Consider the following 27,990-nt stretch of genomic DNA (forward strand, 5'->3'; position numbering starts at 1 on the left):
GCAACACACCAACAAGCAGAGCAATATGCACATTGCCCCTGCTGTCCTGTTTATGTCCCAACTACAATTAGAGATGCACTCCGATGACAGCCAATTCTTCTACTTTTTTCCACACATTGTTAAAAATGTATGATATGCACACTATTAATTTCTTTCAAGAAATCTTTGGAGGCTGTTCCGATATAATGCAGAGTGGAAATGTCTGGAAAAAATCACAAGTGACTCAAATCAAATATTGATTGCACATTCTCTTTCCTTGGTTTAATAAGCCACTGGTCATGCAACAGTGCTTCTCGCTATGCTTATACTGGACCTATTTATCCCCTAAAGGCTTTCTCCCTCCTGCACACCTGTAAGAAAAAGGCTAGAAGAAAACTCCACCAGCAAAGGTTGACACAGGTCAGACGCCAAAAACGATATTCCGCGCTCTCACTGAGTATTTCTAAAGGTCACCTTGCAATGGGTGTATGGATTTACACCCATCTGATGTGTTTTCACTGAGCTTGCAGAAGGCCTCCGCATCACATGTCCATTTTCTTTCTTCTTTATGTACAACCAATAATTGATCATGCAGTTTTAGCTGAATAGTTGTTTGATTTTTATCTTAATGTTTTATAATGTAGCCAACACAAGTGCTTTGCATTATCACATGCAAGTATTCAGTGTTTGTACTCTATGCAAGACTTATCTTTACTTGTGGACAATGGAACAGATGGTGTGAGAGAAGGATTTGTCATGCATGGTTGTCCAGGGCCAGACTCTTTCTCAGCACTTTTTGGCAGGACTTTATATGCATTTCATGCTGTATTTGCTGAGTGCTTAACAGAGGTATGGGGTACTGCTGTGGTGTTGGCTCAGACTGAGTCACCCCCATCCTATACGTCCCACTCCAAAACCATTCTTATAGATAATCCTGTGTGCTTCATTGTCCAATGCACATTCAGTGAAGATGTTTGTGGTTTATAGCTTGGAAAACAGAGTCTTAATACCGACTCGTGCAAGCAAAGCGAGCAACAGTCACAGCCAGCAGTGATTAAGGTAGCAACAAATTATTATTTTTATTACCAATTGTTTTGTCGACTATTTTTCAGATACATTTTTATCTTTTATTTTAATCTATAAAATGTCAGAAAATAGTGGAAAATGTCCATTACAAGTTCCCAGGGCCAAAGGTGATGTCTTCAAACTGCTTGTTTTAACCAAACAACAGCCCAAAACCCAAAGAAATGTTAGAAAACATAGAAAAGCATCAAATGCTCACACCGATGAGGTGGACCAGCCAATGTTTGGCATTTTTGCTTCACACGTGTCTTAAACGATTAGTCAATAATCAAAAGTTAGGTGAGCAGACGTCAACCAGTACTGAAGACCAAGGTTCACCTGTATATCCGCTCTTGTACATGTATTGTGTTCCTTTTAGCTGACGTGTCAGGTGAGCTTAAGGGAACCTTAGTCCACCTGTAAATGTCAAATTATTGTCGATCTAAATGAATTTTCTTTAACAATTCCATTAACAATTTCGGTCTGAACCTCTCTGACCTTTCCCACTAGCATGCTCCTGCAACAGTTGTGTCATTGTACCGTTATGTCGACTGTGTCAGAACAAATGTGGACATAGCCTCCGTGTCACCCTGTGCTAATACCGAGATTTCCACGGGAGGTGTGTTGCCTGCAGCATCGTCTCTCCTCCACTTTAATATCCTGAGTGCTGTAATCTGTTCACCACGTCTGACCCACTGCGTGTCACTCTTACTGCTTTCCCTCTGCCGTAACTCCCCAAAATCCTCTACATCACATTTATGTAACCCCATCCCACCCCTTAACTCCTCCGTGCTCCGAGCCTATATCTGCAGCTGCCGGGGCTCAGCCTGTCTGAGACCACAATGCATCACTTTGCACCGCGCCTTTGGCCCCCTCTTTATTTATTGATCAGTTCTCTCCTATTAAGACGTCCAACAGCTGCCCTCGTTTGAAGCCCAAGGAAACCTTTGCATTATTGAAAAATAACCAGCGCGCATCATCATGTACGCTCAGCCCATTCTGTGGAGATGTTTTGTTGACTAATTGTGTGGTCCGTGTAAGTGCTCCCCAGCATCTTGACTTGAGATCTGTATGATATATATAGCATATTATTATCTAGCTGTTATTGCTCTCACATCACAGCATTTCATTTCTGATGCCACACTTTGGCACTCGCAAAACCTGGATATGTTCCTTGTTCTTCCCCTCAGTTTCAGTCAAACAAGCACAACTGTAACGCTTTCAGTCATTCATTTACCAGGTAGGGGGACTTCCCCCTCCCCTTCACTTGTAACCGGCCTTTTGCTTACTGACAGTTGTTTGCTATCTGGTATCAGTGGGTGATGTCATCTCACCATTTGGTCAGGTAACGTCAGTGCTGTTTATTTTGTGTCGTAGAACCGAAACCGTGGTGGCCTTGTTTAGTTAAGCTGCAGGGGTAGGGAGGAGGGTCAGAGCTCTCTGATACTGTGTTTACACTCAATACAGGCTGCTCTCTCTCTCTCTCTCTCTCGCTCTCTGTTTCTCTCTCTCTCTCTCGCTCTCTCTCTCTCTCTCGCTCTCTCTGTCTAGGGCAAAAGCCTTATTTTTGGCCCGGCTTTATTTGTCATTGCCACGGTCAAAGACAACTAAAATCCCAGATTACATCTAGCATGTTTGCTATTAGACCAGAATAAAAAAGCATTAATTACAGGAAATCCACAGGCACTGTTACCCACCGTATCTTTAAATTCAAAGATGATAGTAAGCTCCAAAAAGGGCTTAATATACTCCACTGTGTCATGTATGTGTGGTTCTTTGAAATCATCTGATGACAAAATGGAGTAGCTACGTTTTCATTCAAGGATGAATCATTATCCTGCTGAAATAAGATGAGAAGCTCCGTTGCAGGCGAACTGATGCATCCTCTTGACATTTGAAATGCCTTAAAGCTGCTCGAGGGGCATGTGTGTGTTTGGACTTGTGCTCTAAACCTCGTGTTGCTTCAGAAACGATGGATGCAGGTATATTAGGTGAGAAGCATGCATACGGTTGACTGGCCAATGCTACGCACTGCCAACCTTAAAGATGTAATTTTATAACCCTTGTGGAAAACACAGGACTACTGTGCCGTGGTGCTCAGTCATTATGCTTCTCTCTCCCAAACAAACGGCCAATGGGAATAGTTAAAATGGAATTCACAGCGCCTTTCATGGAGCAATCCCAGATTGGGAAGTTGCCTAACATAATAAATATTCCTGATAATCATTACCTTTTACAGCACAGCAGATGCTACATTGTCCTCAATGAACGAGTGTGTTGTACAGAAGACTATTTCAAATTTGAACCAGATAGTGGAAAATTAGGAACAGGTCTACTAACCATCTGTTCCAGCGAGCTTTCACTTGCCTCTGCAGTTGAATGTTTGCTTGGGGAGACAGAGGGTAAACTTAACTGCTTTGGCCGGTACACCATTGTTTACCCAAGAGACCCGGCTGAAGCACCATCAAATAGTGTCTGAGTGTAGATTAAAACAAATTCTCTGACACATACTGCTCCATCTCAAAAAGCTGAATGGCCATGGTCAACAAAAAGCAACATTAACCATGTAACATGGCTGCTCCTGCTAAATTAAGTGCCCTATCTGGATGTATTAAAGCCTCCAGCACAGTGAGATAGTTCCTAGTTATCCCTACGGAAAAACCATAATTTATTTTATAAAGCATTTTGAAAAGCACTGGTTGAACTCCACAATACTGACTGACAAGAAAAAAAGAACCAGGGGAATAAACAAGCAGCTAATGGGTGGGTTTTGTGTGTATATGAGACAGAAGATTTGGACTCCCCCTAAACACCCCATGTGTGGTCATGAATAGGGGAGTACAGAGGCCTGTGCCATTGCCGTGGGAACTGGGACTACATTAAACAGTCATTATCCCGAGTGGCTCAAGCCATGTTTTATCTGTCAGCATCCCACTTAAGTAACAATGGAGTATCCAAAGCATATCAAGCATGAGGAGATAATATGTCTTCATGTGATAAGCTTTAAAGCTGCATTTGGCAAGAAGTTTATACCAAAATATGCCTGATTTATCTGCTTGAATCACAAAGTGCTGCAGTTGACGAGACTGTTGCATATCTACAAACTGAGATGTCATAGATTTAACCTATTTGCCTAAATTAAATTTTACTGTTGGGTTTGAACAGAAGCAGGAAATCTTCCCTGCCTACAGGAAGCTACAAGTGAGCACTCGGTCCAGTGAACATGGAAAGTATTCACTCTCTCCACCCCTAAAAGCCACTGAGAAGAAGACATTTAGGTCTAACAGGGGTGCAGTTAATGACATCACATTACACATTTTCTGGGTTTTGAAGTCTTCAAACTTCAAACAGCGACGTCTCACTGCCATTCGGGACTGACAGTGTGCCAAGTTGCCTGGTGCAGCTTTAAATAGAAGACATTAATGAGTGCCACTTCTAAAATATGCATTGAGTCCTATTTAATCTTTGCCTTCCTCACATTGCAGCAGCTAGAGGTGAATTATCCTGAACTTTATTTGACTCAGGCGCAAATGGATTTCTCTTGGATGAGCATGGCCCAAGTAATGGTAAATGAGCCAATAATTGTCTTTTGAAATATTGTTGGTTGTTGGCCAGTTCAGCTGAGGAAAAAAAGACAATAGTGTTTCATATCCATTGCGAAATGAGCTGCCAAGTAGCAGTTGTTTATGGAAAAGAAGCTTCCCAGGCTTTAGGGGACTGCGCCCTGGTTTTCAATTTAGAGTAGTATGATGTTGTTATTGTTTTATATGTAGAGCAAGGTCTGGTTTTACATTGTACTGAAGAATATCTGGGAACAAACAAATGGATGGATGTAGTATATTTTGTGTTGAACAAAGCTATAATTTGTGTTGGGTTTTTTTCACTGCAGCAGAGACAAAAAGCAAATATTAAATGTTAATGTCATGTTTCTCATTCATTTTTGATTTGTAACAGAAGGGAATCAAGCTTGTTTTTCAAATTCGTGTTTGTTTTCCCACATGGGTAATAAAATCTTTTTATTATTTAAATTGATTTAAACATATTCACTCTTTCTTCAACTTTTGTGATCAGAACTCCCAGCAGTTCTGTATTTTCCAGGATATTGTCCACACACCATAGGAAGGCGATTTGACTGAAGGCTGGTATTTGGTGCAGCACATTGTCCAATGCGCCATATGCAAACAACACAGAGCACATGCTCTTCCTTGCTGCCTGACAGGCCAGATCTTATTACAGTTGAATGTTCTGTGCTCAGCTCAGAGCCGCGGCCTTGGGAGTCTCTTGCTATCAGTGCAGGGCCAGACGGTACAGCAGCTGTTTTAATAGTGCCCCTTATGTCCCCCTTGATCCAAGTCAGCTCACCTGGTGTGAATCACTCTTTGTTTTTTTATTTTCTGCCAGCTTGGGCATACTTTCTGCTTTGTTTGTTTGTCCTATTGCTTTTCTTTCCAGAAATAGGGCTCCTCTCTCCACTGGCAAGTCGCAAGGCAGTGTCTAGCCTCAGGTGTATTAGAGCATGACTGTCCCCCCAGTCACCCTCTTGTCAGTGTGAGAACAAAGCAGCAGCAGCACAAGCGTTAACGCTAGCCAGCCTCAAACCCGCAACACACCTACAAATCTCCCTAAAGCTCCGCCTTCCTCTTTGTCTCCCTCTCACTCTCCCTCTCGCCAGTTCTGCATCTCCACTACTTTTTTCTTCCCCTTCCTCCCTCTGTTTCTGCACCACTGGCTCTCATAACCCTCACAAAACCAACCTTCTTAATGCCTCTTGCATGTATGTGGCTCTGCTCTTCTATGGCTTTGCCGCTCTGTGGTGTAGTCTGTAATTACAGCTCTACTGTGTGCTGAGCCAAGGACTCCTCCAGTCCTTGAGTGAAAGGGGTCCCCATGGGCGACCCTGGTCCTTCACGGAGGGGATTTGGGCTCTGTGGCTGTGTAATTATGCCTATTCCTCTGGTTTCCATTTGCATGAGCTGCTGTTTATTTGGTTCAATCTGATTGGGGAGCATCAGACTCAAAGGAGGAAGGGCAGAGCAAGGGAGGGAGGGGCTGCAGCTTTTCACACAGCCAGCCCCTGCCAGCACTGCTTTAGCATTCAAGTGGCTGATGTCTGGCCAGGTACATATTTATGAGCCCCCCATCACACACAGGCCCCCCACTTCGCTCCAACTTAAGATTAAACTTTAACTAGTGTTGTCACTCAGTAAATTGTGTTTGCTATTTCAAAAAATATCATACTATAGCTGCCACAACTGGTAATCTAAGCTGTGATAAAATGGAGTCAAGCATTGCCCCGAGGTGCACAAGGACACAGGTGTTTCTCAAGGTACAGATGACAAGGTTGCCAGTCCTCCCTGTCAAACTGCATTAGTAAATCAATCTGTCATCGTCAAATCCCCCAAGTTTAAATCTCTATAGAGAAAGTCTTGCTGATGTGGTCAGAAGGAAATGAAAGATGATGTGCACTCAGTAACTTCAAAAGGTTGTCACTTTTTTATATGATTTGATGTAGGCAGCGAAGGCTGTACTTGAGTGAAAGTATATAACAATGGATAGAAATTGCTTTCTCTCGTAATGCACTGTTTTCCAGCATAAGCCATTCAACCTGAGAGTTGTGCACCCGCCGTGAAAGATGGAAAGAAATACATTGTTCATCTTAATGGTCTTCTAGCCAGAGTCGGTACCAACTATTTCCTCTCTTAGTGCATGTATTGAGCCCTGTTGTCCTTCGGCGGACTACCAACAGTTTTTACAAGAAAAATCTTCATAACAGTCACTGCAGCTGCTTAGACAGTTTGACAGCCTGCACACACAGAACTCCCCCTCCTTTGTACTTCAGATTCCTGTATAGTTGACAATATACTACATCAGATATTGTATTCAGTGGGTGTATACATAAATGGATCTCTCTCACGTATTCTTACACATTTAAAAGCCCCCCGTGGAAACTTTATTTCTGAACGCAGCGATTATCCATCATTGCGATGCAGTTACTCAGTGTTAAAGAGCCGCTCTGTTTGTGGCGCATGTGTGTATGCCCCAGTCCTCCACTTGAGGCCACAACATATTTTCTCTCTGTTTATGACTTGATTCAGTGGTGGCTTTATGAGTCCGGTGTGATTAACGGAGGAATTCAGCCTTTCTTCCTGTGGGTCCTCGCCTATCCATAGGAGATAATTATAGCTGTGGCTGGTTGTAAATACAAGCCCTGCCAGGGGTTGTCGGACCAGGAAATGGGACATCATCAGACTTCACCTGGAAAGGAACATAAATCAGAGCCTGAGATAACAAAGATGTGTCGAAGACAAAGGGATGCAGGATCCCTGCAGCACTTCAATGACATATCTGTTCAGACTGCAGTCATTTCAGACCCCAGATCAGGTGTAAATGAAAGTTGTAGTTGTTTTTCAGACTCAGATTGAAGGAACAAAGAAGGACAAGAGCAACAATTGTTGTGGATAAAAGAAGAGCTGCAACCAAATCGATTAATCACTTATTTAGTATCGAATGTTTGGCATATTAATAAACAAATAAATGACTTGTGATTAATTGATCATCAAAATTGTTGTCAGTTAATTTTCTGTCAATCACTTAATTGTTCCAGCACTAGATAAACGCAGACAGGCTGAAAGGAACAGCATATGCCAGTATGTAGACATATGATGTATCAAATAAAAAACAGATGGGCATAAGAAAGAAGGGAGGTTGAGTTTAGTAAGAGACAAACATATACATGAAAGACTAAACCACAGGCGAGTTTATAGAATGTCCATCCTTGCTAATTGACCTTTTTTTTTTTTTGCTACCAAACTCCTCACAGGCTTACGTAGCAGGGGTGAAGGACATAATTGCTGGGTTTTTTATATAACTAATGTGTGTGTTCTCATTGTTTTGAGTGCTTACATAGGACTCCTCATTGTTTCTTTTAATAGGAGCTCCAGGCAGTCATTGAAGTATTTGTGAGTGAAAAGTAATTAAAATTACAATGGGCTAGCCAGTGTGTTGCTGGGTAGGTGAAGGGCAGCACAGCAGACGATGACTTGGCTCCAACTCACTGCCCTTGTACTCATTCATCAGTGATGCAGTGGTTCTCGCTCGGTCCTTCCATCTCATCAGAAACAGTATCCTCGTGGACAAAGACAGGGTTTTATAGATGTGCCCATTATGTTAATAACTCCCCCAGCTTTTACACACAACCACCACCATGTACCAACTCTTTACGCTGATGTGTAGGGAGCAGACGTTGCTTCTGTAGCATATGGGGAGTGTGTGGTTGAATCCATGAGTTTGACTGTGAGTGTTGTGCGTGCATGTACTACCTAGAAGGCAGAATTGACTCCTTGACTTTCAGTGCATGTACTTGCTATTGACTGGAGTGCTTTGCTTGGCCTTGGACACTTGTTAATCGTAATTAAATGTTTTTTTTTTTTTCTCTCTGTCTGTCTGTTACTTCTAGCTGGCAATGGACAGATGGTACAGATGGACTCCAGTAAGTCTGGCTTTGTGGGTTCACAAGTGGAACTGCGCTGCATTTTCATCAACAGTAACCCGCCAGTCAAGATCTCTCAAGTCACCTGGCAGAAGCTCGTCAATGGCACCAAGCAGAACGTGGCCATAGCCAACCCGGCCCTCGGTGTGTCTGTTCTGCCTCCTTTCAAGGAGCGGGTCAGCTTCAAGCAGGCAGCGGTTCGTCATCGTACGCCCTCGCTGGAGGACACCACTATCATGTTCTCTAACCTGCAGCTGTCTGATGAAGCTGCTTACATCTGCGAGTATACCACATTTCCTGCGGGCAACAGGGAGAACATGGTCAACCTCACTGTATTTGGTAAGAACTTCTACAATCTCTTCAATGTTACATTGCTACAGGCTTTGTTGTGAAGTAGGTTGAGTTCCTTTGGAACACCTCAAACAAGATGCTCTTTCTCTGTTTGCTAAAGCTGCTGCTATATCGTAGAAAAGGTTTCAGTCGTAGTCATCTGGACACTGTTTTCAGAATCAAGACGTTTCGGCTCCCATCTGGAAGTCATTCTCAATTGTGAAAAAATGGGACGGGAACTAGAAATTTAAGCTACTCTGTGTTACATAAGCCCTGCCCTCAGGAAGGAATCTACCTGAGTATCTGTTAATTAGCTAGTTTCACCTGAAACTGACCTAATTGTTTCCAAGATGGCCCAGTAATCAGCAATCAGGCCTATTGTTTTCTGGCTGCAACTACCTCATCACTGTTAAGTACCTGATTAGCATATGATTGGCATGACCAAGGTGTTAATACACACATTTCTAGTTCCCGTCCCATTTTTTCACAATTGAGAATGACTTCCGGATGGGAGCCGAAACGTCTTGATTCTGAAAACAGTGTCCAGATGACTACGACTGAAACCTTTTCTACGATAGAACACTCCTGGACGAATGAGGGACTACACCGCCTGCTGCTATAACCACGTTGTTTACAGTTAAAACTACCAGTCTGTAATTGCTGAACAGCGCCACCAACCATTACATCATGGTTGAGTCTACAAGGCTCTCATTCCATTGAAGACCTTGACATTGAGTATACATGTTCAGCGTTGAAGTGAAAATCATTTTGTGATGATTGGGGTGACGTGTTGTTTAACACCAATCCCAATTTGGCCCATATGGCTTTTATAAAACAGTGAAACTGCTGCAGAGAGCAGTCAATAAAAATGGCAGGTGAGGCGGATAGACACTTCAGAGTGTGTAATTTGGCTTGAATAATCTCATCTTGTGGAAAAAAGAGGAGTGCCTGAGATGTAGTTTATCTTGGAAAGAGGCAGCTTTGAAAAGGTTGTGCACTGACTTCTGGTTAGAGATCTAATTAGAAATTAAGTGTTAGTGTGTTTTCCATTAAGTCCCAGTAAAAGAAAAAGCACTTGGCTTAAGTAGTCCCTGTTGCCAGAGCTTCTTGTCTCCATTTTGTGTCACTGAGCCTCTCCGATCTTTTTAGACTTCTGCGGCTCAGTGAACGTTAGGAACCTGTGTGCAGATAACCAACCGGCAGCATTCAAAGAGGCCTCTTCATGGCCTATCTCTTTCAGTTGTGCATTCACTCAAGCTCAAGCCTGCCTTTTGATGTACTAAGAGTAGATTGCTAATTGGCAAGTCACAAAGGATTCAAATTGGATGACGGTGCATTTAAGTAGGCAAGTGGGTTCTACATCTGTGAGAGTTTTGACAACTGCTGTGGTTTTGAGGAGGGAAAGAAGCAAAACTTTGCCTGATTTGAGTTACAATACTGTTTTCATCGTTCATGCCCTTAGTTTAATTTATTTCTAAACTGACTGTAGGTGAAGTAGACAAAATTAGACACTAAAGTAAGATGGAAACTGAAAGAAAAAACACCAGGTCTTTGTTTAATGAGCTTTAATCACATTTCAGTAATTTGATTGCTTTATCCTTTCTTCTCTACAGCTCGGCCTATGACACGTATGACCTTGACAACGCCCACGATTGTGGCCAGGGCCCAGAAACGCAAGATGACTGTTGCCACTTGTGTATCAGCCAATGGGAAGCCCCCAAGTGTGATCAAATGGGACACCAGGTTGAAGGGCGAAGCCACTTTCCAGGAGACTCAGAACCAAAACGGGACGGTGACAGTACGGAGCAACTACGTGGTGGTACCGAGCCGCGAGACCCACAAACAGAAGCTTACATGTATTGTGACGTACCGAAATGAAAAGATTACAGACAGCGTGGTGCTCAACGTTCAGTGTAAGAATCTGCTTTCTTAAATCTCCCATATTAATGCTCTTTTTTTTTTTTTTTTTTTACAAATTTTCACAATGAGCAGGTTGGTTTGAACTTATTTTTGCCTAGATTTCACAAACATTCAGATCTTTTAAAAAAAGTTTTATTTAGAGTAAAACAATACTGAACAGGCTCTTTAATCAACTTTGTACTGAAAGTCTGGATTTCATTCTGCTACGCACCTGCCTTACAGATGTGTGTTAGATTATACTATTATACTATACTTTTTTAAAAACTTTTTCTTAAAACAGTATTTAAACCTAACTACAGTAATGTAAAAAGTAGCATAGGTTTTTAGCAATAGTTAAGTTGCTTCAACAGAGGTAGAATGATACAACTGTGTTTTTAGATTATGTTGTGGAAGAATAAACTGACTTCAGCATGCTTTCCTTGCAGATGAACCTGAGGTGAAGATCGAGGACTTTGATGGAAACTGGTACCTGAACCGTCAGAATGTTCAGCTGACCTGCAGGGCTGATGCTAACCCCCCTGTCACAATCTACCAGTGGAAACTGTGAGTCTGACAAAACCCTAACAAAAGCCCTTAAGGCTGAGAAGATAAGACAGCATGGCTACGTGTTGTTTCTCTCACGTTAGGTTTCTCACTGAAAAAAAAGTGTTTTTGAGGAGGGCTTACTAAAGCACAAGAAGGCAATGTTATAGAATGGCCTAGTCGAATGGAATCTGCTCTTCTCCATCATTTGTTTCAAGGCATATATATGCAAGAAAGTAATCTTCAAAGATAAAAACACTTCAACTTCCTTTATCCTTTCCAGAAATTTGTCTCCGTTTATTTGTTTGTTTATAAAACGTGTAATGAAGATAAGAGTTGGACCCGCAGCAGAGCACAATGGGCCTATTACAGCAGCAACACACACCCATATCTGCCTGATGGTCACAGATACTGGGAGATAAATGGTTGGAACTCGGTTTGCTTTGCTTTTGGGGTTTTGCTTTGAAGTCTGAGGACCAGCATGCAGGTAGAGGGGTAAGAAAGTGGCATTGGTGGTGCTGTTGTGTTCTCTGGAGGGCACAGAAGGCAGTGGTTTGTCCCTGACGCACAGAGGAGAGGGCTGAAACTGAAAGCTGGAGTAGGAGCCGTGGATTAGGCCGGCATACCGCAGGGCTGACATCAGTGTTTCTGCCTCAGAGACTATCTCTGCAAATACACGAGCAAGAAGAGATACAAGCATGTTTTCAAGGCCTCTGGGAATCGCCAAATAACCCCGGCTTTGAGTAATGGCATGAAAACAACTAGTATGCAGAATTGTTTGTTGTAATTTGCACTGATCGAACTCTTCACTGCGTTGTGATATCAGATGCAAAATAAAAATAAAAGTTGGTGCAGCACTTTGAATATAAATCAACTTTTCTGAGCATATCACGGATTTAAATGAAAGTATTATACGGTAAAATTGAGAGATAAATGTAGCAATTTGTCCTGTAATTGCTGGGTGAAGGCTGGGTTGAGAAATATGTCACTGGACTTGAGTGGATGTGGATTAATAGACCATTGTGCCCTCATTGTATCTACTCTACGGGCCACAGTTGGATTTTAATGAGGCATGGGGAGTTTTTTCCCTCTATTTCTTATGCATAGATTTAGCTCTCCGGGCAGAAACACTGATATACACACAGCACCGAAAGAAGACGACGACACAGACAAGACTTGACCTGTTTGGGGTTTTTTTATCAGAAGCAAAGGGAGATTTAGGGAGATAAGGGAAGATAGGGAAAGAAGAGGAGGAGACTGAAGAGATGTGATCTAGAAAGACGAGGGCACTGTGCTGACAGATAGGAGGGGACGGCCATTGCTGCACTGAAAATGAGATGCCAAATCTGTTGTGAAGGTTCCCCTGGGCTCCACTGTGGAGGTCAGCACAAGGCTGTGACGGAAGGATCCGGAACAGGCCAGCAGGATTGCCTCACACTTAACCACAAACACACACACACACACACACACGAGAGGTGTAACCATATCCAATAAATATTAATGTCTTTGATACAGATCCACATTATTTCCAGAGACAATCAATTGTATATAGTATTTATCTTATTCAATGAGATCATAGGTTCATATTGGGGTTATTTTCTAATTCATTTGGCTTATTGTGGCAGCTATAATAAAAGAATAAAAGAAATCTATTTTTTTTACATTTTCTTTGTTTCCATGCATTATGTGGAGTGTGCAGAAAGTCTTGGCATATATACAATCCTTGAAGAAATCATCTGAGCATCTTTGATTTATTTATTTTTCTTAGAGCACAATGCCACAGCTATTTCTCAAAATGGGTTAATGGGGAGCTGCACTGAAATAGCAGAAACCCGACTAAAAAAGGACACACCCTATTTGAACTTTATTGTTTGTTTTTGAAATGTGTTTGTAGGGAATTCTTAACTCGCCATGCTCATTTGTTGAGTCTGTTTTAAATGCATGCTATAGTTTTCGGTGTGCACAAGAACAGTAAGTGAGGCAAGGGCTGAAGAGTTGTTTATTATCACAAATAACTAAATTACTTGTGTGCTAAGATTTCAGACTTATCTCCTTTTTTTCTCCCTGAAAATCAGTTTTCCTTGCACACACATCATCTCCCTCCCCGATGCATTTTCAGTTAATCAAAGATATGGGATTCTATAAATAAAAAAGCAGTATTATTGTTATTACTGCATGTTGCAGTGTGATTACCTCAAACTCCTACTAATTAGCTAGCTTACTTATCTATTGTGAAAATGTGATTCTATTATTCATGTCGATTAAAGGCCACCGTAAGGGAACTGTTGGCTCAATAGCTGCGGATAAAACTCACAAATTACTGCCCCTTTAAATTATATTTAAGTATAATTACTGCAGGATGTAGTCAGTTCTGCCACCACAGAGGCTATAAAGGCTGATGCCCCTTTTATTTAACATAAGCGGTTACTAAATATTGCTAATGTCACTTGCAGCTCCTCAATGAGAATGAAATCCAACATTAAACATTAATGTAAGAACACTTTCAGGCCAACGAAACAGACGGTTGTTTGATTAAAGACACCGTCCTTTAATGCTACTTATTTGTCCAGAGAGCAGTCTTAATTTCTTCTTTTAATGAATATTAATATTAATGTCTTCTAATCAGTTGCCCATTGCCAATGTGAATTGCCTTATAAATAAATAACAATAAAATTTCACATTTTGGCCTTTTAGCACGTACAGTATGTTTAACGCTGCCTCCACACAATCGTGCAGTTTACAGTAAAATCAGGACGGCAAGTTGATGTACAGTGTCTTTGAGTCCCCTCAGCCAACCCTCCACACACCCACACCTATACCCGCACAACACATACATGCATGCACACGAGCCAGCCCCTCAAGCTGTTTGTTAGCCTTTCATTTCGCAACCTCTCAGGCACCATACACACACACACACACACACACACACACACACACATTCAGATGTCTCATACAAATGCAGACATCTCTGGTCGTGGCAGAATCTGTGGTGATTTGCAGTTTGCCTTTCATTTCTGCAGAAAATCAATTGGGCTTTGCAGAGCTCAGCATTTGATAGAGGCTCACGAGGTAACTGATTATTGAATCGTGACATACTGTATTGAGGGTTGTTTGCAGCTCCATCGCGAACGCGTCGCCAAAGTAGCATATGAAAAACAACTCGACCATAGCTCTATCTATTACTTTTGTTCTGAACTATGGACACTTTGTTGCTTGGGGGAAAAAATGCTTTTATACTGACTTGAAAATCTGCCCTATAAAATACATTTAACCACATTTGTAATTGACATTTTATGATAGATTAATTAACAAATAGCTTGTCACTGTGTCTTTCCCCCCCGTCAGTGGAGAGCCTTTTGAAAGCCTGTTTAGTGCAGCTCAAGTGCTTGATGTGTGGCCATTGTTAGCGTGAGCACCTAATTTTGTTGCCTCTCTGTAATGTCATTTTGTTTTTCTGTCACTGTAATAAATGGAGCATCACATTGTTTTTAATGTTCTGGCACAACAGCAGATCTGTGTCTCTCTTCGACAGAGAGCAAGCCCAGGAGTGAAGGAGGGTGAAGTCTTTGCATCATCCTTATTGTTTAAAGAAACCAAAACTGCCACAAACACCCTGCAGATCACCACAGTCAGACCGGAGACCATGTTTGTAACTCTACTTAAGCTAGAGCCATTCAGAGCAGCTGATGAAGCTGATCGAGAGAAAGGCAACAGGAAATGGCTAATTGTCGCGAAATTTGATACCTTTTTCAGCCTCCGGGCTCCATTAAAAAGGGTCCAGATAATAGAATGGAGGGTTGGTGTGCTCATGATCCGTGACCTCAGAATGTGCTGACCTGATCAAAGGACATGAGCAAGTCTGAACGCGGCAGAGATAGCGAACCATGAAGACAAACACCTCAGGCAGGAGAAACGGGCTCCAGTTCTCATTGACAGCCCAGCATTTGGTAGATTCTGCATTTATCGCTTGATCAGCTGCCTCTCTTGACAGCTCCCCTGAGTTTTGAGTTCACCATGTGAGCTGTGCCGTAGTTGAGGAAAGAAGCCCCCCTCACCACCACCACCCTACTACCACCACTGTCTGTTTTGTTTTCCACATGCCAAAAAAGCCTGTGTCCTCAGGCGTAAACTATGTCTTACCTGTTTGGACCTGCTGGGATTCCCTGTCCTCATAATTTTGTTTGGACTTGATGGATGATGGCTGAAATATAACACTGTCAAATATTCCTGGTATTTATCTCACCCCGACACACACATCCAGGTTTGGTTGGCACTAGAGACTGTATTTTTCATGCGCTTTGAATTGCTTTGTCGCTCCTGGGAGAGGGATTTTTTTTTTTCCACCTGTGGTCTGGCGTAGTTCTGCCTTTTTATGGTGTCTGTATTTTTGCCTCTCTCTCTCACCACAGCTTGAATGGCTCCCTGCCCAGTAATGTGGAGATCAAGAACAACACCCTGTTCTTCAAGGGGCCGGTGACCTACGACCTGGCCGGCACGTACGTCTGTGATGCGACCAACGGCATCGGGACTCGCACTGGCACCGTGGACGTCAACATCACAGGTACGTTGATAAAGGCAATCGTTTCCGGTCTCTGTCACTTCAATAACTCTGGCATGGCTTGCATCAATACAGTACCCCGTTAAAAATTTTGTCAGGGACCCTCAGACCCCTGTCTGCCCAAAAAAACACAAATATCCATGCACACACACAGACCAGCTGATTGTAGCAGGTTGCCTGTGTGTTTTCAATGCGGTTCCCACCTGCCCTGGCTGTGCGGCTCCCTGCTGCACTGTGTGGCAGGTTAGATGGGAAAAAAGCCTCTGTGTTTATGTATCAGAGCTCCACAGACACTGTGAGAACACAACAGCCACCCCCTCCCACCCTGCCCTGTTACGCATCCAGGCGCATGTGTGGGAGCGAAATAAAGCAGGTCTATTATCGGCGCCTAAAATAACATCAAGGAAATGGGGGGTTTGAGGTGAGGGTACTGTATTGATCATAGTTTGCTCGCATCACGCTCACATTTCTCCCAACAGCCCGTGCCTCTTTTGTAGTTGAGCTCTGCGTTCGTTCTTTTGTCTTTTCTGTCTTCTGGGGAAAACAAAATGCTGAACAAAACTGATTCAGTTCCCTTGCCTTCCACATAATTGTTGGCACACACGCGTTGTGGTTCCTCTGGGTTCTTATCCATAGGAGATGATATTTTGCACTCAAAGCCTTTGCTACAATATATACCAGATCTGACTTTGCTATACTTACTACAAATGTGGGAATCTTCTTCTATTGGTACCAGCTGTGTGTGTGGTATTGGGAGACTGTCACAGTTTTGCTCTGGTCGGACTGGAAAGACTTTTTCTCTTGACTCTTTGTGCTGCTTGGTTTCTTGGAAGCGGGGGTGTTCTAACTTGCATTGCTTTGCATGTTGACTCATGTTGTGTCTCTGTGAACGCTGTGCTTGGTGTGAAATGAACAGCTGTGCCTTACAGTATCATTGCACACCCTTTTTTTTCTGTTTCCTGTCTTCCAGTGTGTTATTCTCTACTGTTAAGGGTAAGACTAGGACAAAGCAGCTTTGTAGGATGTGATGTCATTACCTGCATTGTGAGAAGCTGCCCATCCAAAGTAGGCGGGTTAGTAGTGTGATAATAGAAATCTCAAAGGAGCGTGAACAGCCCTTACTTATCAAACAGGAAAGTGAGGAAGTAATCCACCATCAGGAAATCACCCTGCACCAGCTTGTATTGAGTAATTGTGTTCCGAAGAGATTGTACTGTTTGGCATAAAGTACTGTATCCCTTTGGATAGACAAAACAAAGGCACCAAAGTCATTTTCTATTTCTGCTTTTTCATTGATTGCTTAAATTAACAAACCACATTGCTATTGTCCCTGAAGTCTTTCTGTTTATTCTCATCATTTGTCCGTATAATTTTATTGAGTGAGTGAGGTGAACAATGTGCGGGTACATAATATGAATGCATTCAGTTTCAATTTGTCTGCATTTTTTCTGTGGTTTTAGTAACATTTAGAGCCACGTAAAGGTGCAGATTGTTCAGCAGCAGGTCAGAGGAAATGTAATGATTGATTTTGAAACTGTGAAAACACTCTTGGTTCTCAGCAGGAAGTAGTTGTTACTTCTTTTCACTCTGCATGTGTATAGTAATTAATACACTTAGTTATTACATATCATTCAGAGACCTGTGATTATGCATTAAAGTAAAGTGGTTTTATATTTTCTGCTTGACAACTTGATTGTCACTTTTCTTTCAGCTGAAAGAACTCTGTGCTTGATATTTGGAATTATACTAAGTACCGTCATGCCAACACATATCCTGAATATTAAATGTCACAAGGCACTTGGTGGTCTGTTTGTATCCTCTGTAGTAATAAGCTGGCTGGATGCTAGCTGCAAGTGTTGTTCTATATTGTTAGATGTCAAAAGTCCCGAATTTCTGTTTAGGATACATTCCCAAAGGGTCCCATACAAGCCTTTAAAAGCATGTTGCCAGTTCCCATAGTAACAGTGACAAGTTAAAGGGAGCAGAGCCAGCCTCTCCTTCTAAAGAGTAGTTCAGAGCCTCAGCTCCAACATGGCGCCCAGTCAAATTACAGAACAGCTCACAAACAGCTATAGTTGACTGTCAAACATCAGTGTGGTTTGGTGCTTTAGGTTGCAAAGAGGAGTGCAGCAGCGTGTACAAACAGGGACAAAGATGTCCTGCCCTTGTGTCTCATGCAGGTGCAACATGGATACATTACAGTGGGATCATACAATGCTTGTGCTTATGTGCACTTTGCTGACGTTGTGAAATGCTAGCCTACTCCTGTCTTAATGTGAGCTTGTGAGCATAATTTCTTGCACTACCACGGAACACCATTAAGCTTTGAGGATATGTTTAAAAGAAATCTTTCTGTTTAGAAGACATTTCTGTAAATGTAGATAAGCTTCTGGTAGACTTTGCATCAGTTATGATGACATGAATAAAATGAACTTGAGGGTGGGCACGACATTTCCTTCTAAGTCTTTGAAGTGCTCTGTGCAGCCTTGACATTGGCTGTGCATAGTGACCCGGTGGTGGAGGTAAAGAAGTATGCTGATGCTTCATTAACTTCAAAGAGCATCTTTGTGCTTCCCAACAGCCTCAGACAGGCCCAGCTGAGATATGGCAGGTGAGAGAGCCCACTGCTGGCTGCTGTTCAAGTCTGCAGTATTGGGCCTCAGTAGTGCTAGCTAAGTGTTCTCTGCAGAAAAGGAAGGTGACCAACCGATAGCCGCAGTACATTTGTTCAACAGCTCTCAGAGCTGACGGTTTCTAGACTAGTGCTAAACATGAAATAATAATTTATTTTCCTTGATAAAGGGCACATTTTAATGGTTTGGGGTTTAGAGGCACTCCAGAGAGTTCTGTGTTTCTAGAGTCAATAACTCAGGCATCGTAGCTGGCCTTTTTTAGCCTGCAGTAAACTGTATCAGAGCAATGACAAATATGACACTTAAACAATCTAGCAAGCTCTTCATACCACCATTGTACATAGTCCTGCCACCATCAAGACCTAGATTTATCCAAATGCACTACTACTAGCTGCATAATGCATGGATTTGGCAGTAGCGCTTTTTGTTTTCATTTTGAAGTTGATTTTTAGATTGACACAGCAATATACACCTGCCAGTGAGACAACCCTGCTTCCAGTGTCAGGAAGATAAAATATCCGTGACAACTTGTTTGTATCACAGAAAAGCTATTTTCTCACACTGGGAAACAACACTGATGGAGCACTTAAAGAAGGCGCATTTTAATCAAGCTCCTCAGTTTTCATGGACGGATTTGTGGGAGCTGCATAACTGTCACCTCGGCAGATAGCGGGGCCACAGAGCACCTTGTTTCAATTAGTTTTGGGATAGTGTTTGCTGTGGAGATGGCATCGCCTACCCTAAGTCACATGGGCTAAAACGTCTTTCTCCAAGGACATGTGTTCTGCAGATATGGTGTCGCTTGTCAGAATCTAATGAACCACTCTCCTGTTTTAATCAATCCTCGCTCTCAGAAAAAAGAGGTGAAAGAGGGAAAAAGAAGAGAGGGGGGGAGAGGGAGGAGAGAGGATCTATGGCAAGAGAGATGAACTTCATGTAATGGGCCTCTTCTTAGCAAATACCTCTCTCATTCACATTCAGTTCAGAAATCTCCTGAGGGAAAGTTGACAAGTCGTCAGATCTGATCAATCAGCAAATTACTAACAGGCATCAGAGGCCATGTTAAAAAATAGAGACAATTAAACAGCCTCACAATGAAAGTAATTTTTGACAGTTCATTCTCAGCAGCTTTGAACCGTCTAATAGGAATGCCAGTTAAACACTGACTCCTGTAAAATATTGCAGCTGAGAAAGCCACAGGAAGAGGGCTGAATATTGTGGTTAAACCTCAAGGATCCTCCCCAACTTAAGAGAGCAAAATCAGTCTTTCATTAAGATAATCAGCTTTTCCACCATCACACTCTGTTTTTGTGCTTGAAACAAATCAATGCTGCCATCTTAAATGTCTTTCCAGCTCACAATAAGACGTGATGAATGGCCGTTTTGTCAGGATGGCCTTACAATTATGCTATTATCATCCCTGAGAAAGGAGGTGTGTGTTTTTTTCTTGGCAGGACACAATTACGTGCCATGTGGGAAAACTTCTTTCAGTGAAGCAGCACATTCGCTACATAATTAATTTGTTTACTCACTTGAATAATTATTAAAACTTGATATTTTTTAACCTTGACCCTCCCACACAACAGCGCTAATCTTTGTGAGATGGGGGATGGACTGAGTCAAAGACAATGCATAATTCCTGCCACATTAGCAGGATCGGCTGTGATGGATAATATCAGATCAGCTCGGGGTCAGCCATTATGGGAACCTTTCTGTGTTTCCACTCATAGCCCAGCAGCGCTAACTTTCATCCCCCTTTGTTGGAGCCGTGGCACCGAGCTGCTTTGGAGAGCAGGGGTGCAGTCAGCTTTGCTACAGGGCTTTACCACTCAGGTTAAACTGGATGGAGTGAGAGCGTTCTCTTCAGTTTAGCAAGAAAGCGTGAGGATGGATCCTTCTGTAAGCACCAGGGACCGGTGCAGACATCTGTTCACGCTCGCCTGAACAAGCAATAGTTTGCTCCTGTGTGAGAAGTTGAGAGAGGTGGGGCAAAAAATCTTAACCGCATGGTGAAAATTAGATGAATAAAACATAGACAATCCAATGGTAATATAAATAAATAAATAAAGGTATCCATGTGACTGAAAGAGATGTTTCAGTGGTTTTGATTTTTGGAATTTAGTTGAAGAGGTAAAGTGGTTTCCAGAAATGGGCTCCCAGGCAAACAGAGACTGGGAGCGGTGCAGAGGCAGAGGTGGAGGAGAGGGCAGGATGCTGTTTAGATGACTTTATGTAACAGCCTGTGTCAACTCCTGGTGTTCATTGCTTGTCACTTTCTCTATCCTCCAAATCCTACAATACAATGATGAGCAAAGACAGTGAGACACAGTGGTGGGGAGAGGGGCTGACATTCTTAAAAAAAAGTACCTACATTTACTTTTTAACTGTTTATTTACCAATCCCACTTAAATTTTTTTTGGCTCCACATAACCAATGCGAGCAAATGAGGCCATTGCCGAGAACATTAGCTATGTCTATATAATGATTCCAAGTGCTTGCCACCAGGTTGGCAGGAAAGCAGCAGCGGGTTGTTGGCAGTTGCAAAGAGAGCTTTCTCAGCATAAATTTAAATTACTGAGTAGGAGTTACTCTGAGCTGACATTAGATGTTATAATTGTCCTAAAAACTTATTGCGACTTGAACTGGATGCATAACACGCATCTTACTGTTGCCATATTATAGTTATCAAATTTATGTAGCCAAAGTTAGACATTTATTAGACAGGTATTGGCTTCATTAGTCTACATTTTACAAGATATTTTTCTAAAAATCACTCTGTGGTTTCCTCTCTTTTCCAAAGAAATCAGCAGCTGTGACACGGGTAGTTTGAAGATCCCATGAAATTAACACTTGAGCATCCTGGAAATTATAAGAAATATCAACAGTCACGCCTTTCTTCCCACCCTATCAAATGAAACCACTTCTCTCTCCGTAACTGTTAGACCTTTGGTTTACACTTATTGATTCCTCGCTGTCTTGTGTCAACAAGAAATACATCACATTAAGGACGTGATGATACCATTTCATGGGACTTAAAGGGAGACTTTTTGACGAGAAGCTCATGGTGGTTCTTGTGGCAAATGCTTCAACTGTTGTCCACAGGGGCTGCCAAACCCCAAAACAATCCGAAACTGTTTGTAGTGGCTTTAAAAAGAATTTAATCTGCACAAAGGCAGATGATTTTCTCCTGTGTTTTTTCTTTTTTTTTTTTTATTAAAAACACTTCCTGTCCCTCCTCGCTTGTCTCCACAAACACCAGCATACTGTAAATAACAGCAGGTGTTGATGGCGTGGTTCATTTTTATCAGCGGAGAAACAGGCATGTTGCTCTCTCCGTCACTGCGAGGTCTGTCGGTTCTCAACGTGAATGCTGATCGCGCCATGTGGCGAGAACTTGAATGAAACAAGGATCTCGCCATATATTACTGACATCTAACAGCAGAGCCGCTCCACGCAGCCATTTGTCTCTTTCTTTTCTCTGACAGAGACAAGAGACATTATGATGTCAGCTTTGCAGTGGCTCCCCCAGCAATGTGAAATTTGTTTGTCTTCGCCTGTCATGGTGGAGTCTGTCTCAATCTGTGCACTATAGCATATTGCACTGTCGCCTTCTCACATCACTGCCTGCATTATTCATAGATGCAAAGGCCACATGTGTATATCTTGTATATCATTACACCCTCACTTCAAGTAGACACATGCTGTCAGGCAGGTTGAGGATCGTATTCAGTGTCTTGGTCTCCTGCTTCCCCTGCCAGCTTCTCGTCACCCTTGAACTTCCCGATCAGGCGTCTACAAACCTAGAAAGAGTTGGGTCTGCAGGCTGGTAAAGCGACTTTCTAGCCCCCACGTCCTCACTACAGGAGGGGCTGCTCGCTGCTCAGATCCTGCCAAGAATACACCTCATTATCCAAATGAGACATTAGCATGAGCTGCTCCCTCGCTCGCACACCATAGGCCGCCCCATAAAGCCTCTGCTGTGTTGTGCTGTGCCAGGGAAAGAGGGGGAAGAAATTGTGGCTGCAGCTCGTTTTGCATGAAATGGAGGAGGGGATGCTCAGCGTGTAAAGGGGTCTTTTTTATTTGGAGAAGAAGCGATAGCCCGGCTGTGGGAGTGAAATGGAAATGTCACCGGGGGAGAGCATGTGAGAGCAGAGCAGCTGAGATCGTAGTGATTTATCTTAACATTTGTTTCTGCATGGCTTGCTGTTTCTGCTCTCCGGAGGATATACAGAGGAGAGGGATGTGGCAGACAGATGGAGCAGGGGGATTGGCTGCGCCCCTTCGGCCCAGCTCTGCTCCTCCGTCCTCCTCCTCCTCCTCACTGTCCACCCGTGTGGTGTTGGATCTGTCACGCCTCCCCGAGAGCCTGATGAAGTAGGTCAGACGCTGTCCCAGGGTCTGACCACTGGCTCCGGAGCGGCTGCTGATGCTGTGTGGTGATTCACTCATTACACACACAGCTCCAAAATAACAACAAGGAGACAAAAAACAACAAGAAAAAAACCAACAGAGGAGAAGCTGAGGCTAGGATGGTGTGGTAAACAAACAGTGCCCCGGCCTCTCCTGGCTTAACGCGTACTAACATGCAGATGTGTTTGCTGACCCAATAACTCATCCTTGCAGCACTTCCACTTAGCACTGCAGCCACATGCAGGCTAGCGGGGGAATGTAGAGACGCATTAATAATGGTAAACATGATTTTGCATTGAGCATTGGTGTTTAGATGCCAGTGTAAATATTAATTGCTCATTAAAGGTGCATTAAGAATTATCATTATAACCCCTGTAGCACAAAATGACCATATTTTATCTACAAGGGCACAAAACGCGCTTTCTGAAATCTTTTGGAACAGAAGTATTTTCCAGTACTTTCAATCACCATATTGGATGTGGGATCACTGCTCTAATTTGTCATCTTAGTCATGCTCATTGTTGACGTAACTTTATTCTTTATTTTAACTCTAAACCACCATAAATGTAATTCAGAAACTGTCAATCTTATGAATCCTTGGTCACCAGTAGAGGCCAAAAAACAGTGAGAGATTACGTGCTGCTTCTGTTCTAGAGAGATGAAAACAAGAAGCAGTCCCTGTTTCTCTGACAGGACCGTCCTGCAAGTCGCTGCACGTTCACAACATGCCACAGATGATGTCACCGGTGTTTTGATGCCAGTATTCCACAGCGTTATCTCCTCCAGCACATCCTGTGTCTCTTATCTGCTGGCTTTTTACAGGGAATTCAATTTGAATTACTAATCTTAAGGTTTTAATGGTGCGAGTGGCATTTACCTACATATGAGGCGAGCTTATGCCGCCGTAGAATTAGTGATAGCAAAAAAAGAAATATGTTGACAAAATGAAATGGTAGATACTGAAAGGGAGTGTGCGATAGGGTGAAAAAGAGCTTTGCCTCAGCATCGACTCCCCGGGCAGCATGTTAAATTCTTGTCAGTGATGAGCTTTTATTCATTGTGGCAGCATTACATTTCCATGACTTCACAACCACTGGCAAATTCAGACAGGGGAGTAATGAGGATCGTTGGAATCACTGAATTAATGCGTCTTCCCCGATTGTCCCCATTCTCACTCACCCATTATGCCATTCTTTATTTGCCGTTGTCACTACCCAACCTCTCAAAGGCACTAACTAACTCCATCTTCTTTTTTCTCTTTGTTGCCACTCCTCAAACTCTGAGTAGCCCTCTATTTTCTTTTCATCTTCTGTTGTCTGCTTCTTGTTCCTCATTTAGTCATATTAAAACACCACTCCCTGTACCACTCTTTGAAATCCTCTCTCATTTTCCCAGCCTCTGTCATAACACCTTGTCCAAGTGATTGCGCTAAGACTCAGGAATGTTTGTACCTGTCTCACTCCTTTTTTTTTTTCATGTGCAGACATGACTGGAGCACGCCCAGAAACAGTACGTGCAGGACAGAGTTGTGATACAGTTTCTCTCACTTTAAAGCCCCTTCTGCTTCAGACATTCCTTTCCTTCAATATCTTTGAACATTTGCTGCTGGTGGTTGTTTTGTACTGGAGCTTACACTGAAATACAAAACCCTGCTCTGAATGTATGTTTTTTTTTTTCTGAAGCCACAGATCTGGCACGGACCTGATGTGTCATTTCCACAACAAGATGGCTCTTTTTTTTTTTTGAGTGTGCCGCATTCGTTTACCATTTGTCTCTCTTAAAGACTAATTTCTGTTTTACACAAATGACTCAGAGGGAGAACACTCATTGAGTTGTGAAGGAAACGGATTTTGTCACTAAAATGTTTGGAAGTAGTAAATCATCCACTCGATCAAGTCAGATGTGAGTGTTCAAAATAGTGTGATTAATGCAATGCAAAATGGCGTGGTTGCAGCGTTTAAATAGCTGCAGTATTTCATGTTATTCTTTACCTGTATAAATCTATCATGCCTTTGGATTGAATTATAGCCTTTCATAGCACGACTTGGCAACTATTAATCTCAATAGTACATTTTAGTCATTACAACTCAAGGTTACCCCACTATCTGCATATTTCCAGAGTGGTGTTAATAGACACTGCCTTTTGTTGCCTGGAACAGTATCAGGCCTGTTGTTGTGCTGCTTTGAGGTCTTTTTTATCTATCTGTTGGCAGGTGTTGCCGGTAGCGATGGCGTGCTGGTGGAACGCCTCCTCCCTCCTCCGTGCTGTCAAACACCCCTACATACCCCAACCATTTCAAATGTGTTTTATTATTAGTGTTTCTGTAATGTGATTAGGTTGCACCATAGCCTCTCTAATTTCACATACTCACATTCACAGAGTACATGGGCTAGACAAAGCCGGCAAATCTTTTGCCATTTTGTTATCTTCGAGTATGCACAAGGCCAGTGGGGTGAATGGGCGGTGGTGTTGTAATGTGACCTTGTGGAACGATAAGTACAGAGCAGAAGTGTGCTGGATAACCCGCTGAGAAGAGGCAGTCCTCTGTGCCAACGCACTTCTTTGAGTTGCAAAATAAAGTGATCTGATGAACTTTTCCTGGTGTTTCTGAGCTTCTTTCTCTGTACCCCCATTACAGAGCTAGAGCCATCTGAACACTTCTATACTCCTCCCTTCTATTCTCCCTCTAGTAAAACATCTTAATAACTCTTTTAGAAACTCCATTTCTTGTTTTCAGTACGGAAACTTCCAAGGCTTCCTTGGAGGTGGATGTGCCAGTGAAAAAGCCACAAAAATACCTGAATGTTTACAACGTCTTACATGTCTATAGTTTGTATGGACTATAACGCATTCTTCAGTCATTAGTGTTGACATTCAACTACGGGTGTCAAGAGGTGGTGTCACTTGATCCTTTATAGAAATGGAGGTGATGGAGAGCGCCTTTGAAGGCTCGCTGCATCATCTTTTACTGCCACTATTCTGTAGTTTTAATGGTCTTGGCTTGTGTTTTTCAACTCTCCAAGTGGTAAATATCGAGTGTCGGTAACCTTAGAAATGCAAGGCAAAGAGCTGCCTAATTAAGACTGACTAAGGGGACTGATGAGAGAGAGGACAGATCCTAGCAGAGGAAGGCAGTGGATGATAGAGGAGAGGATTACAGGAGAACGTTTTCCCTTTTCTCTCTCCTCCTTCAATCCTCTGGATTTTCACCCCTCTTTGGACTTGGTGGGAGGATGTGTTCTCGAGCAGGGGTGACCTGGCTTTGCTCTCTCATTCATGTGTGTAATGAAGGCCTGTGTCTGAATAATCCCATTAGGTGGTCAGATTAAAACCTGAGCTGATATTTGAGACTGTGCCCGGCACCGCTTTAGAAATTGGAGAGCTTTGCAGTCAGCCCTGGGAGAAAGGGTGCAGTGGAAGAGCAGCTGAGGAAAGTGACTGTTTGGGAGGTCCCTCCTTTGGACTGATAGGGTGCCATTATAATGAAAGGAGGGAGGCTTCGACAGCTTCTTTACTTTGCCCACTACCATCCTTTTCTACCAGAGTTATGCGGAGATTTATAATTTCCATTAAAAAGCAGTTCTAATCGAGTGCAGTGGTTGTGATTAAACAGTTTAGGGCAATAATTAGAAAATAATTTTCTGCTTATGTGGGAAATTTGTCTTTTTTGTTTTGCATGATGAGGATGGCAGAGGTTGTCAGATGTGCTGGTTTTTGCGGCGATGTTCTGATTTAACTCTATTTGACTTGCTGCAAGGCAGCATAGAGAATTTAATATCTCTAAGGAACTTTTAGGATTGCTTAACATAAACCTTCATTTTGGCTCAATTATGATCAGTTACTTTGTAAGTGAGTTTCCAATTTCAGAACGACAATTTTCCCATCAATGTTAACCATAATTGTGTATATTAAATATAATAGTTTCCTGTTTAGGGCAATGTTGTTGCCTTTACACTGTAACACATCTCTATTTAATTAGTGCATATTTAAACTATAATTAAAACTATGGAATTATACATTAAAGGTGTGTCATGATGACGTTTGTTGATGTAAATTTATGTAAATGTTCATCAAACTAGAACATCACACACGTGTTGAGCAGTGTTAAGATCTATGCTTACTAGATAGCTCCTCCTGTCTTCCTCACTGTTTGGTTCTGCTTTTTGTTCAGTCCTCTCCCACACCATTTGTTTAGTAGATGGTGTAACTCTTTCTTCCACCTTTCTGTTGAGGAATCAGTTTGCCATTGAAGTTAAATGTGCCTCTGCTCTGCAAGTTTAGACAAGCACTGCCTGTGTGCCTCGAGACTTTGATCACATTTCAGATAAAAGTCTCTTCTGTCTCTGCGCTCGAGGGAGCTTTGCGTGTTTTTTTTGTTTTAAGTGACGATGTATATATAAGGGACATGGTTTTCAATGCTCGGTTTTCCTGTTAGCAACAACTGTGCTTTTGTCATGAACATTATTTATCTTCCTGTAAGAAGGCTATGTTCTCTCCAATGTGATGGCTCAGTTCAGCTCCAGATATGGTACGGTCATGGCAGTTTTGAATTGAAAACATGTTTTTTGTTTTTTTTGTATTTGCAAGGCAAAGGAAGTCCCAGCCTTCAGACTGTGGCATCTTAGTTATTATTTGTCTCTAGCAGGCTGTTAGTCATTGTCACTCTGTTCTACATTAGAGCACATCTTTCACTCATTTGATAATTTTCTCTAGTCTCCACTGTCTTAAAATAATATATATTTTTATCTGAAAGTATATTCTATTTTTTTGCTGTCTGCTCTGCTGCCTGAATAAAAGAGCTCCGTGTTTATCAGCCCTCTTGATGCATCGTGTCTGTGTGTGATTGGCTGCTGATAATCATCTCTGGCAGTGCGCTTTCATTTCATTACCGCTACACTGATGATTAAGGTGGTTATATGTCATGTTGTACTATTTTATGCTGGACTGTACTACAGTATATGATTCCATATGTTTACTTTGACTTGTGTGAAACCTTCAGAGTTGAATGTATTAACTGAAAGGCCACATTAATTAATTCTTCCACAGTTTGTTGACTAAATCGTTTCATTTTCACCTTCCAAAC

General features: G+C 42.4%; 1 protein-coding gene across 6 annotated transcripts in view; it reads left to right on the plus strand.

Annotated features, from left to right (window-relative positions):
* Positions 1–27,990, plus strand: part of nectin1b (nectin cell adhesion molecule 1b) — a 142,540-nt gene that overhangs the window by 41,396 nt on the left and 73,154 nt on the right. For all 6 annotated transcript variants that reach the window (XR_006378511.1, XM_044201469.1, XM_044201470.1 and 3 more), the window contains exons 2-5: positions 8,498–8,869; positions 10,474–10,773; positions 11,206–11,323; positions 15,712–15,863. Coding sequence is in view for 5 of the 6 variants with exons in the window: in XM_044201469.1 (XP_044057404.1) it covers positions 8,498–8,869; positions 10,474–10,773; positions 11,206–11,323; positions 15,712–15,863 (942 nt within the window). In the remaining variant the exon portion in view is untranslated. The remainder of the gene's footprint in view (positions 1–8,497; positions 8,870–10,473; positions 10,774–11,205; positions 11,324–15,711; positions 15,864–27,990) is intronic.

Source organism: Siniperca chuatsi, linkage group LG7 (assembly GCF_020085105.1).
Source record: "Siniperca chuatsi isolate FFG_IHB_CAS linkage group LG7, ASM2008510v1, whole genome shotgun sequence".
NCBI classification, from domain to species: Eukaryota; Metazoa; Chordata; class Actinopteri; order Centrarchiformes; family Sinipercidae; genus Siniperca; species Siniperca chuatsi.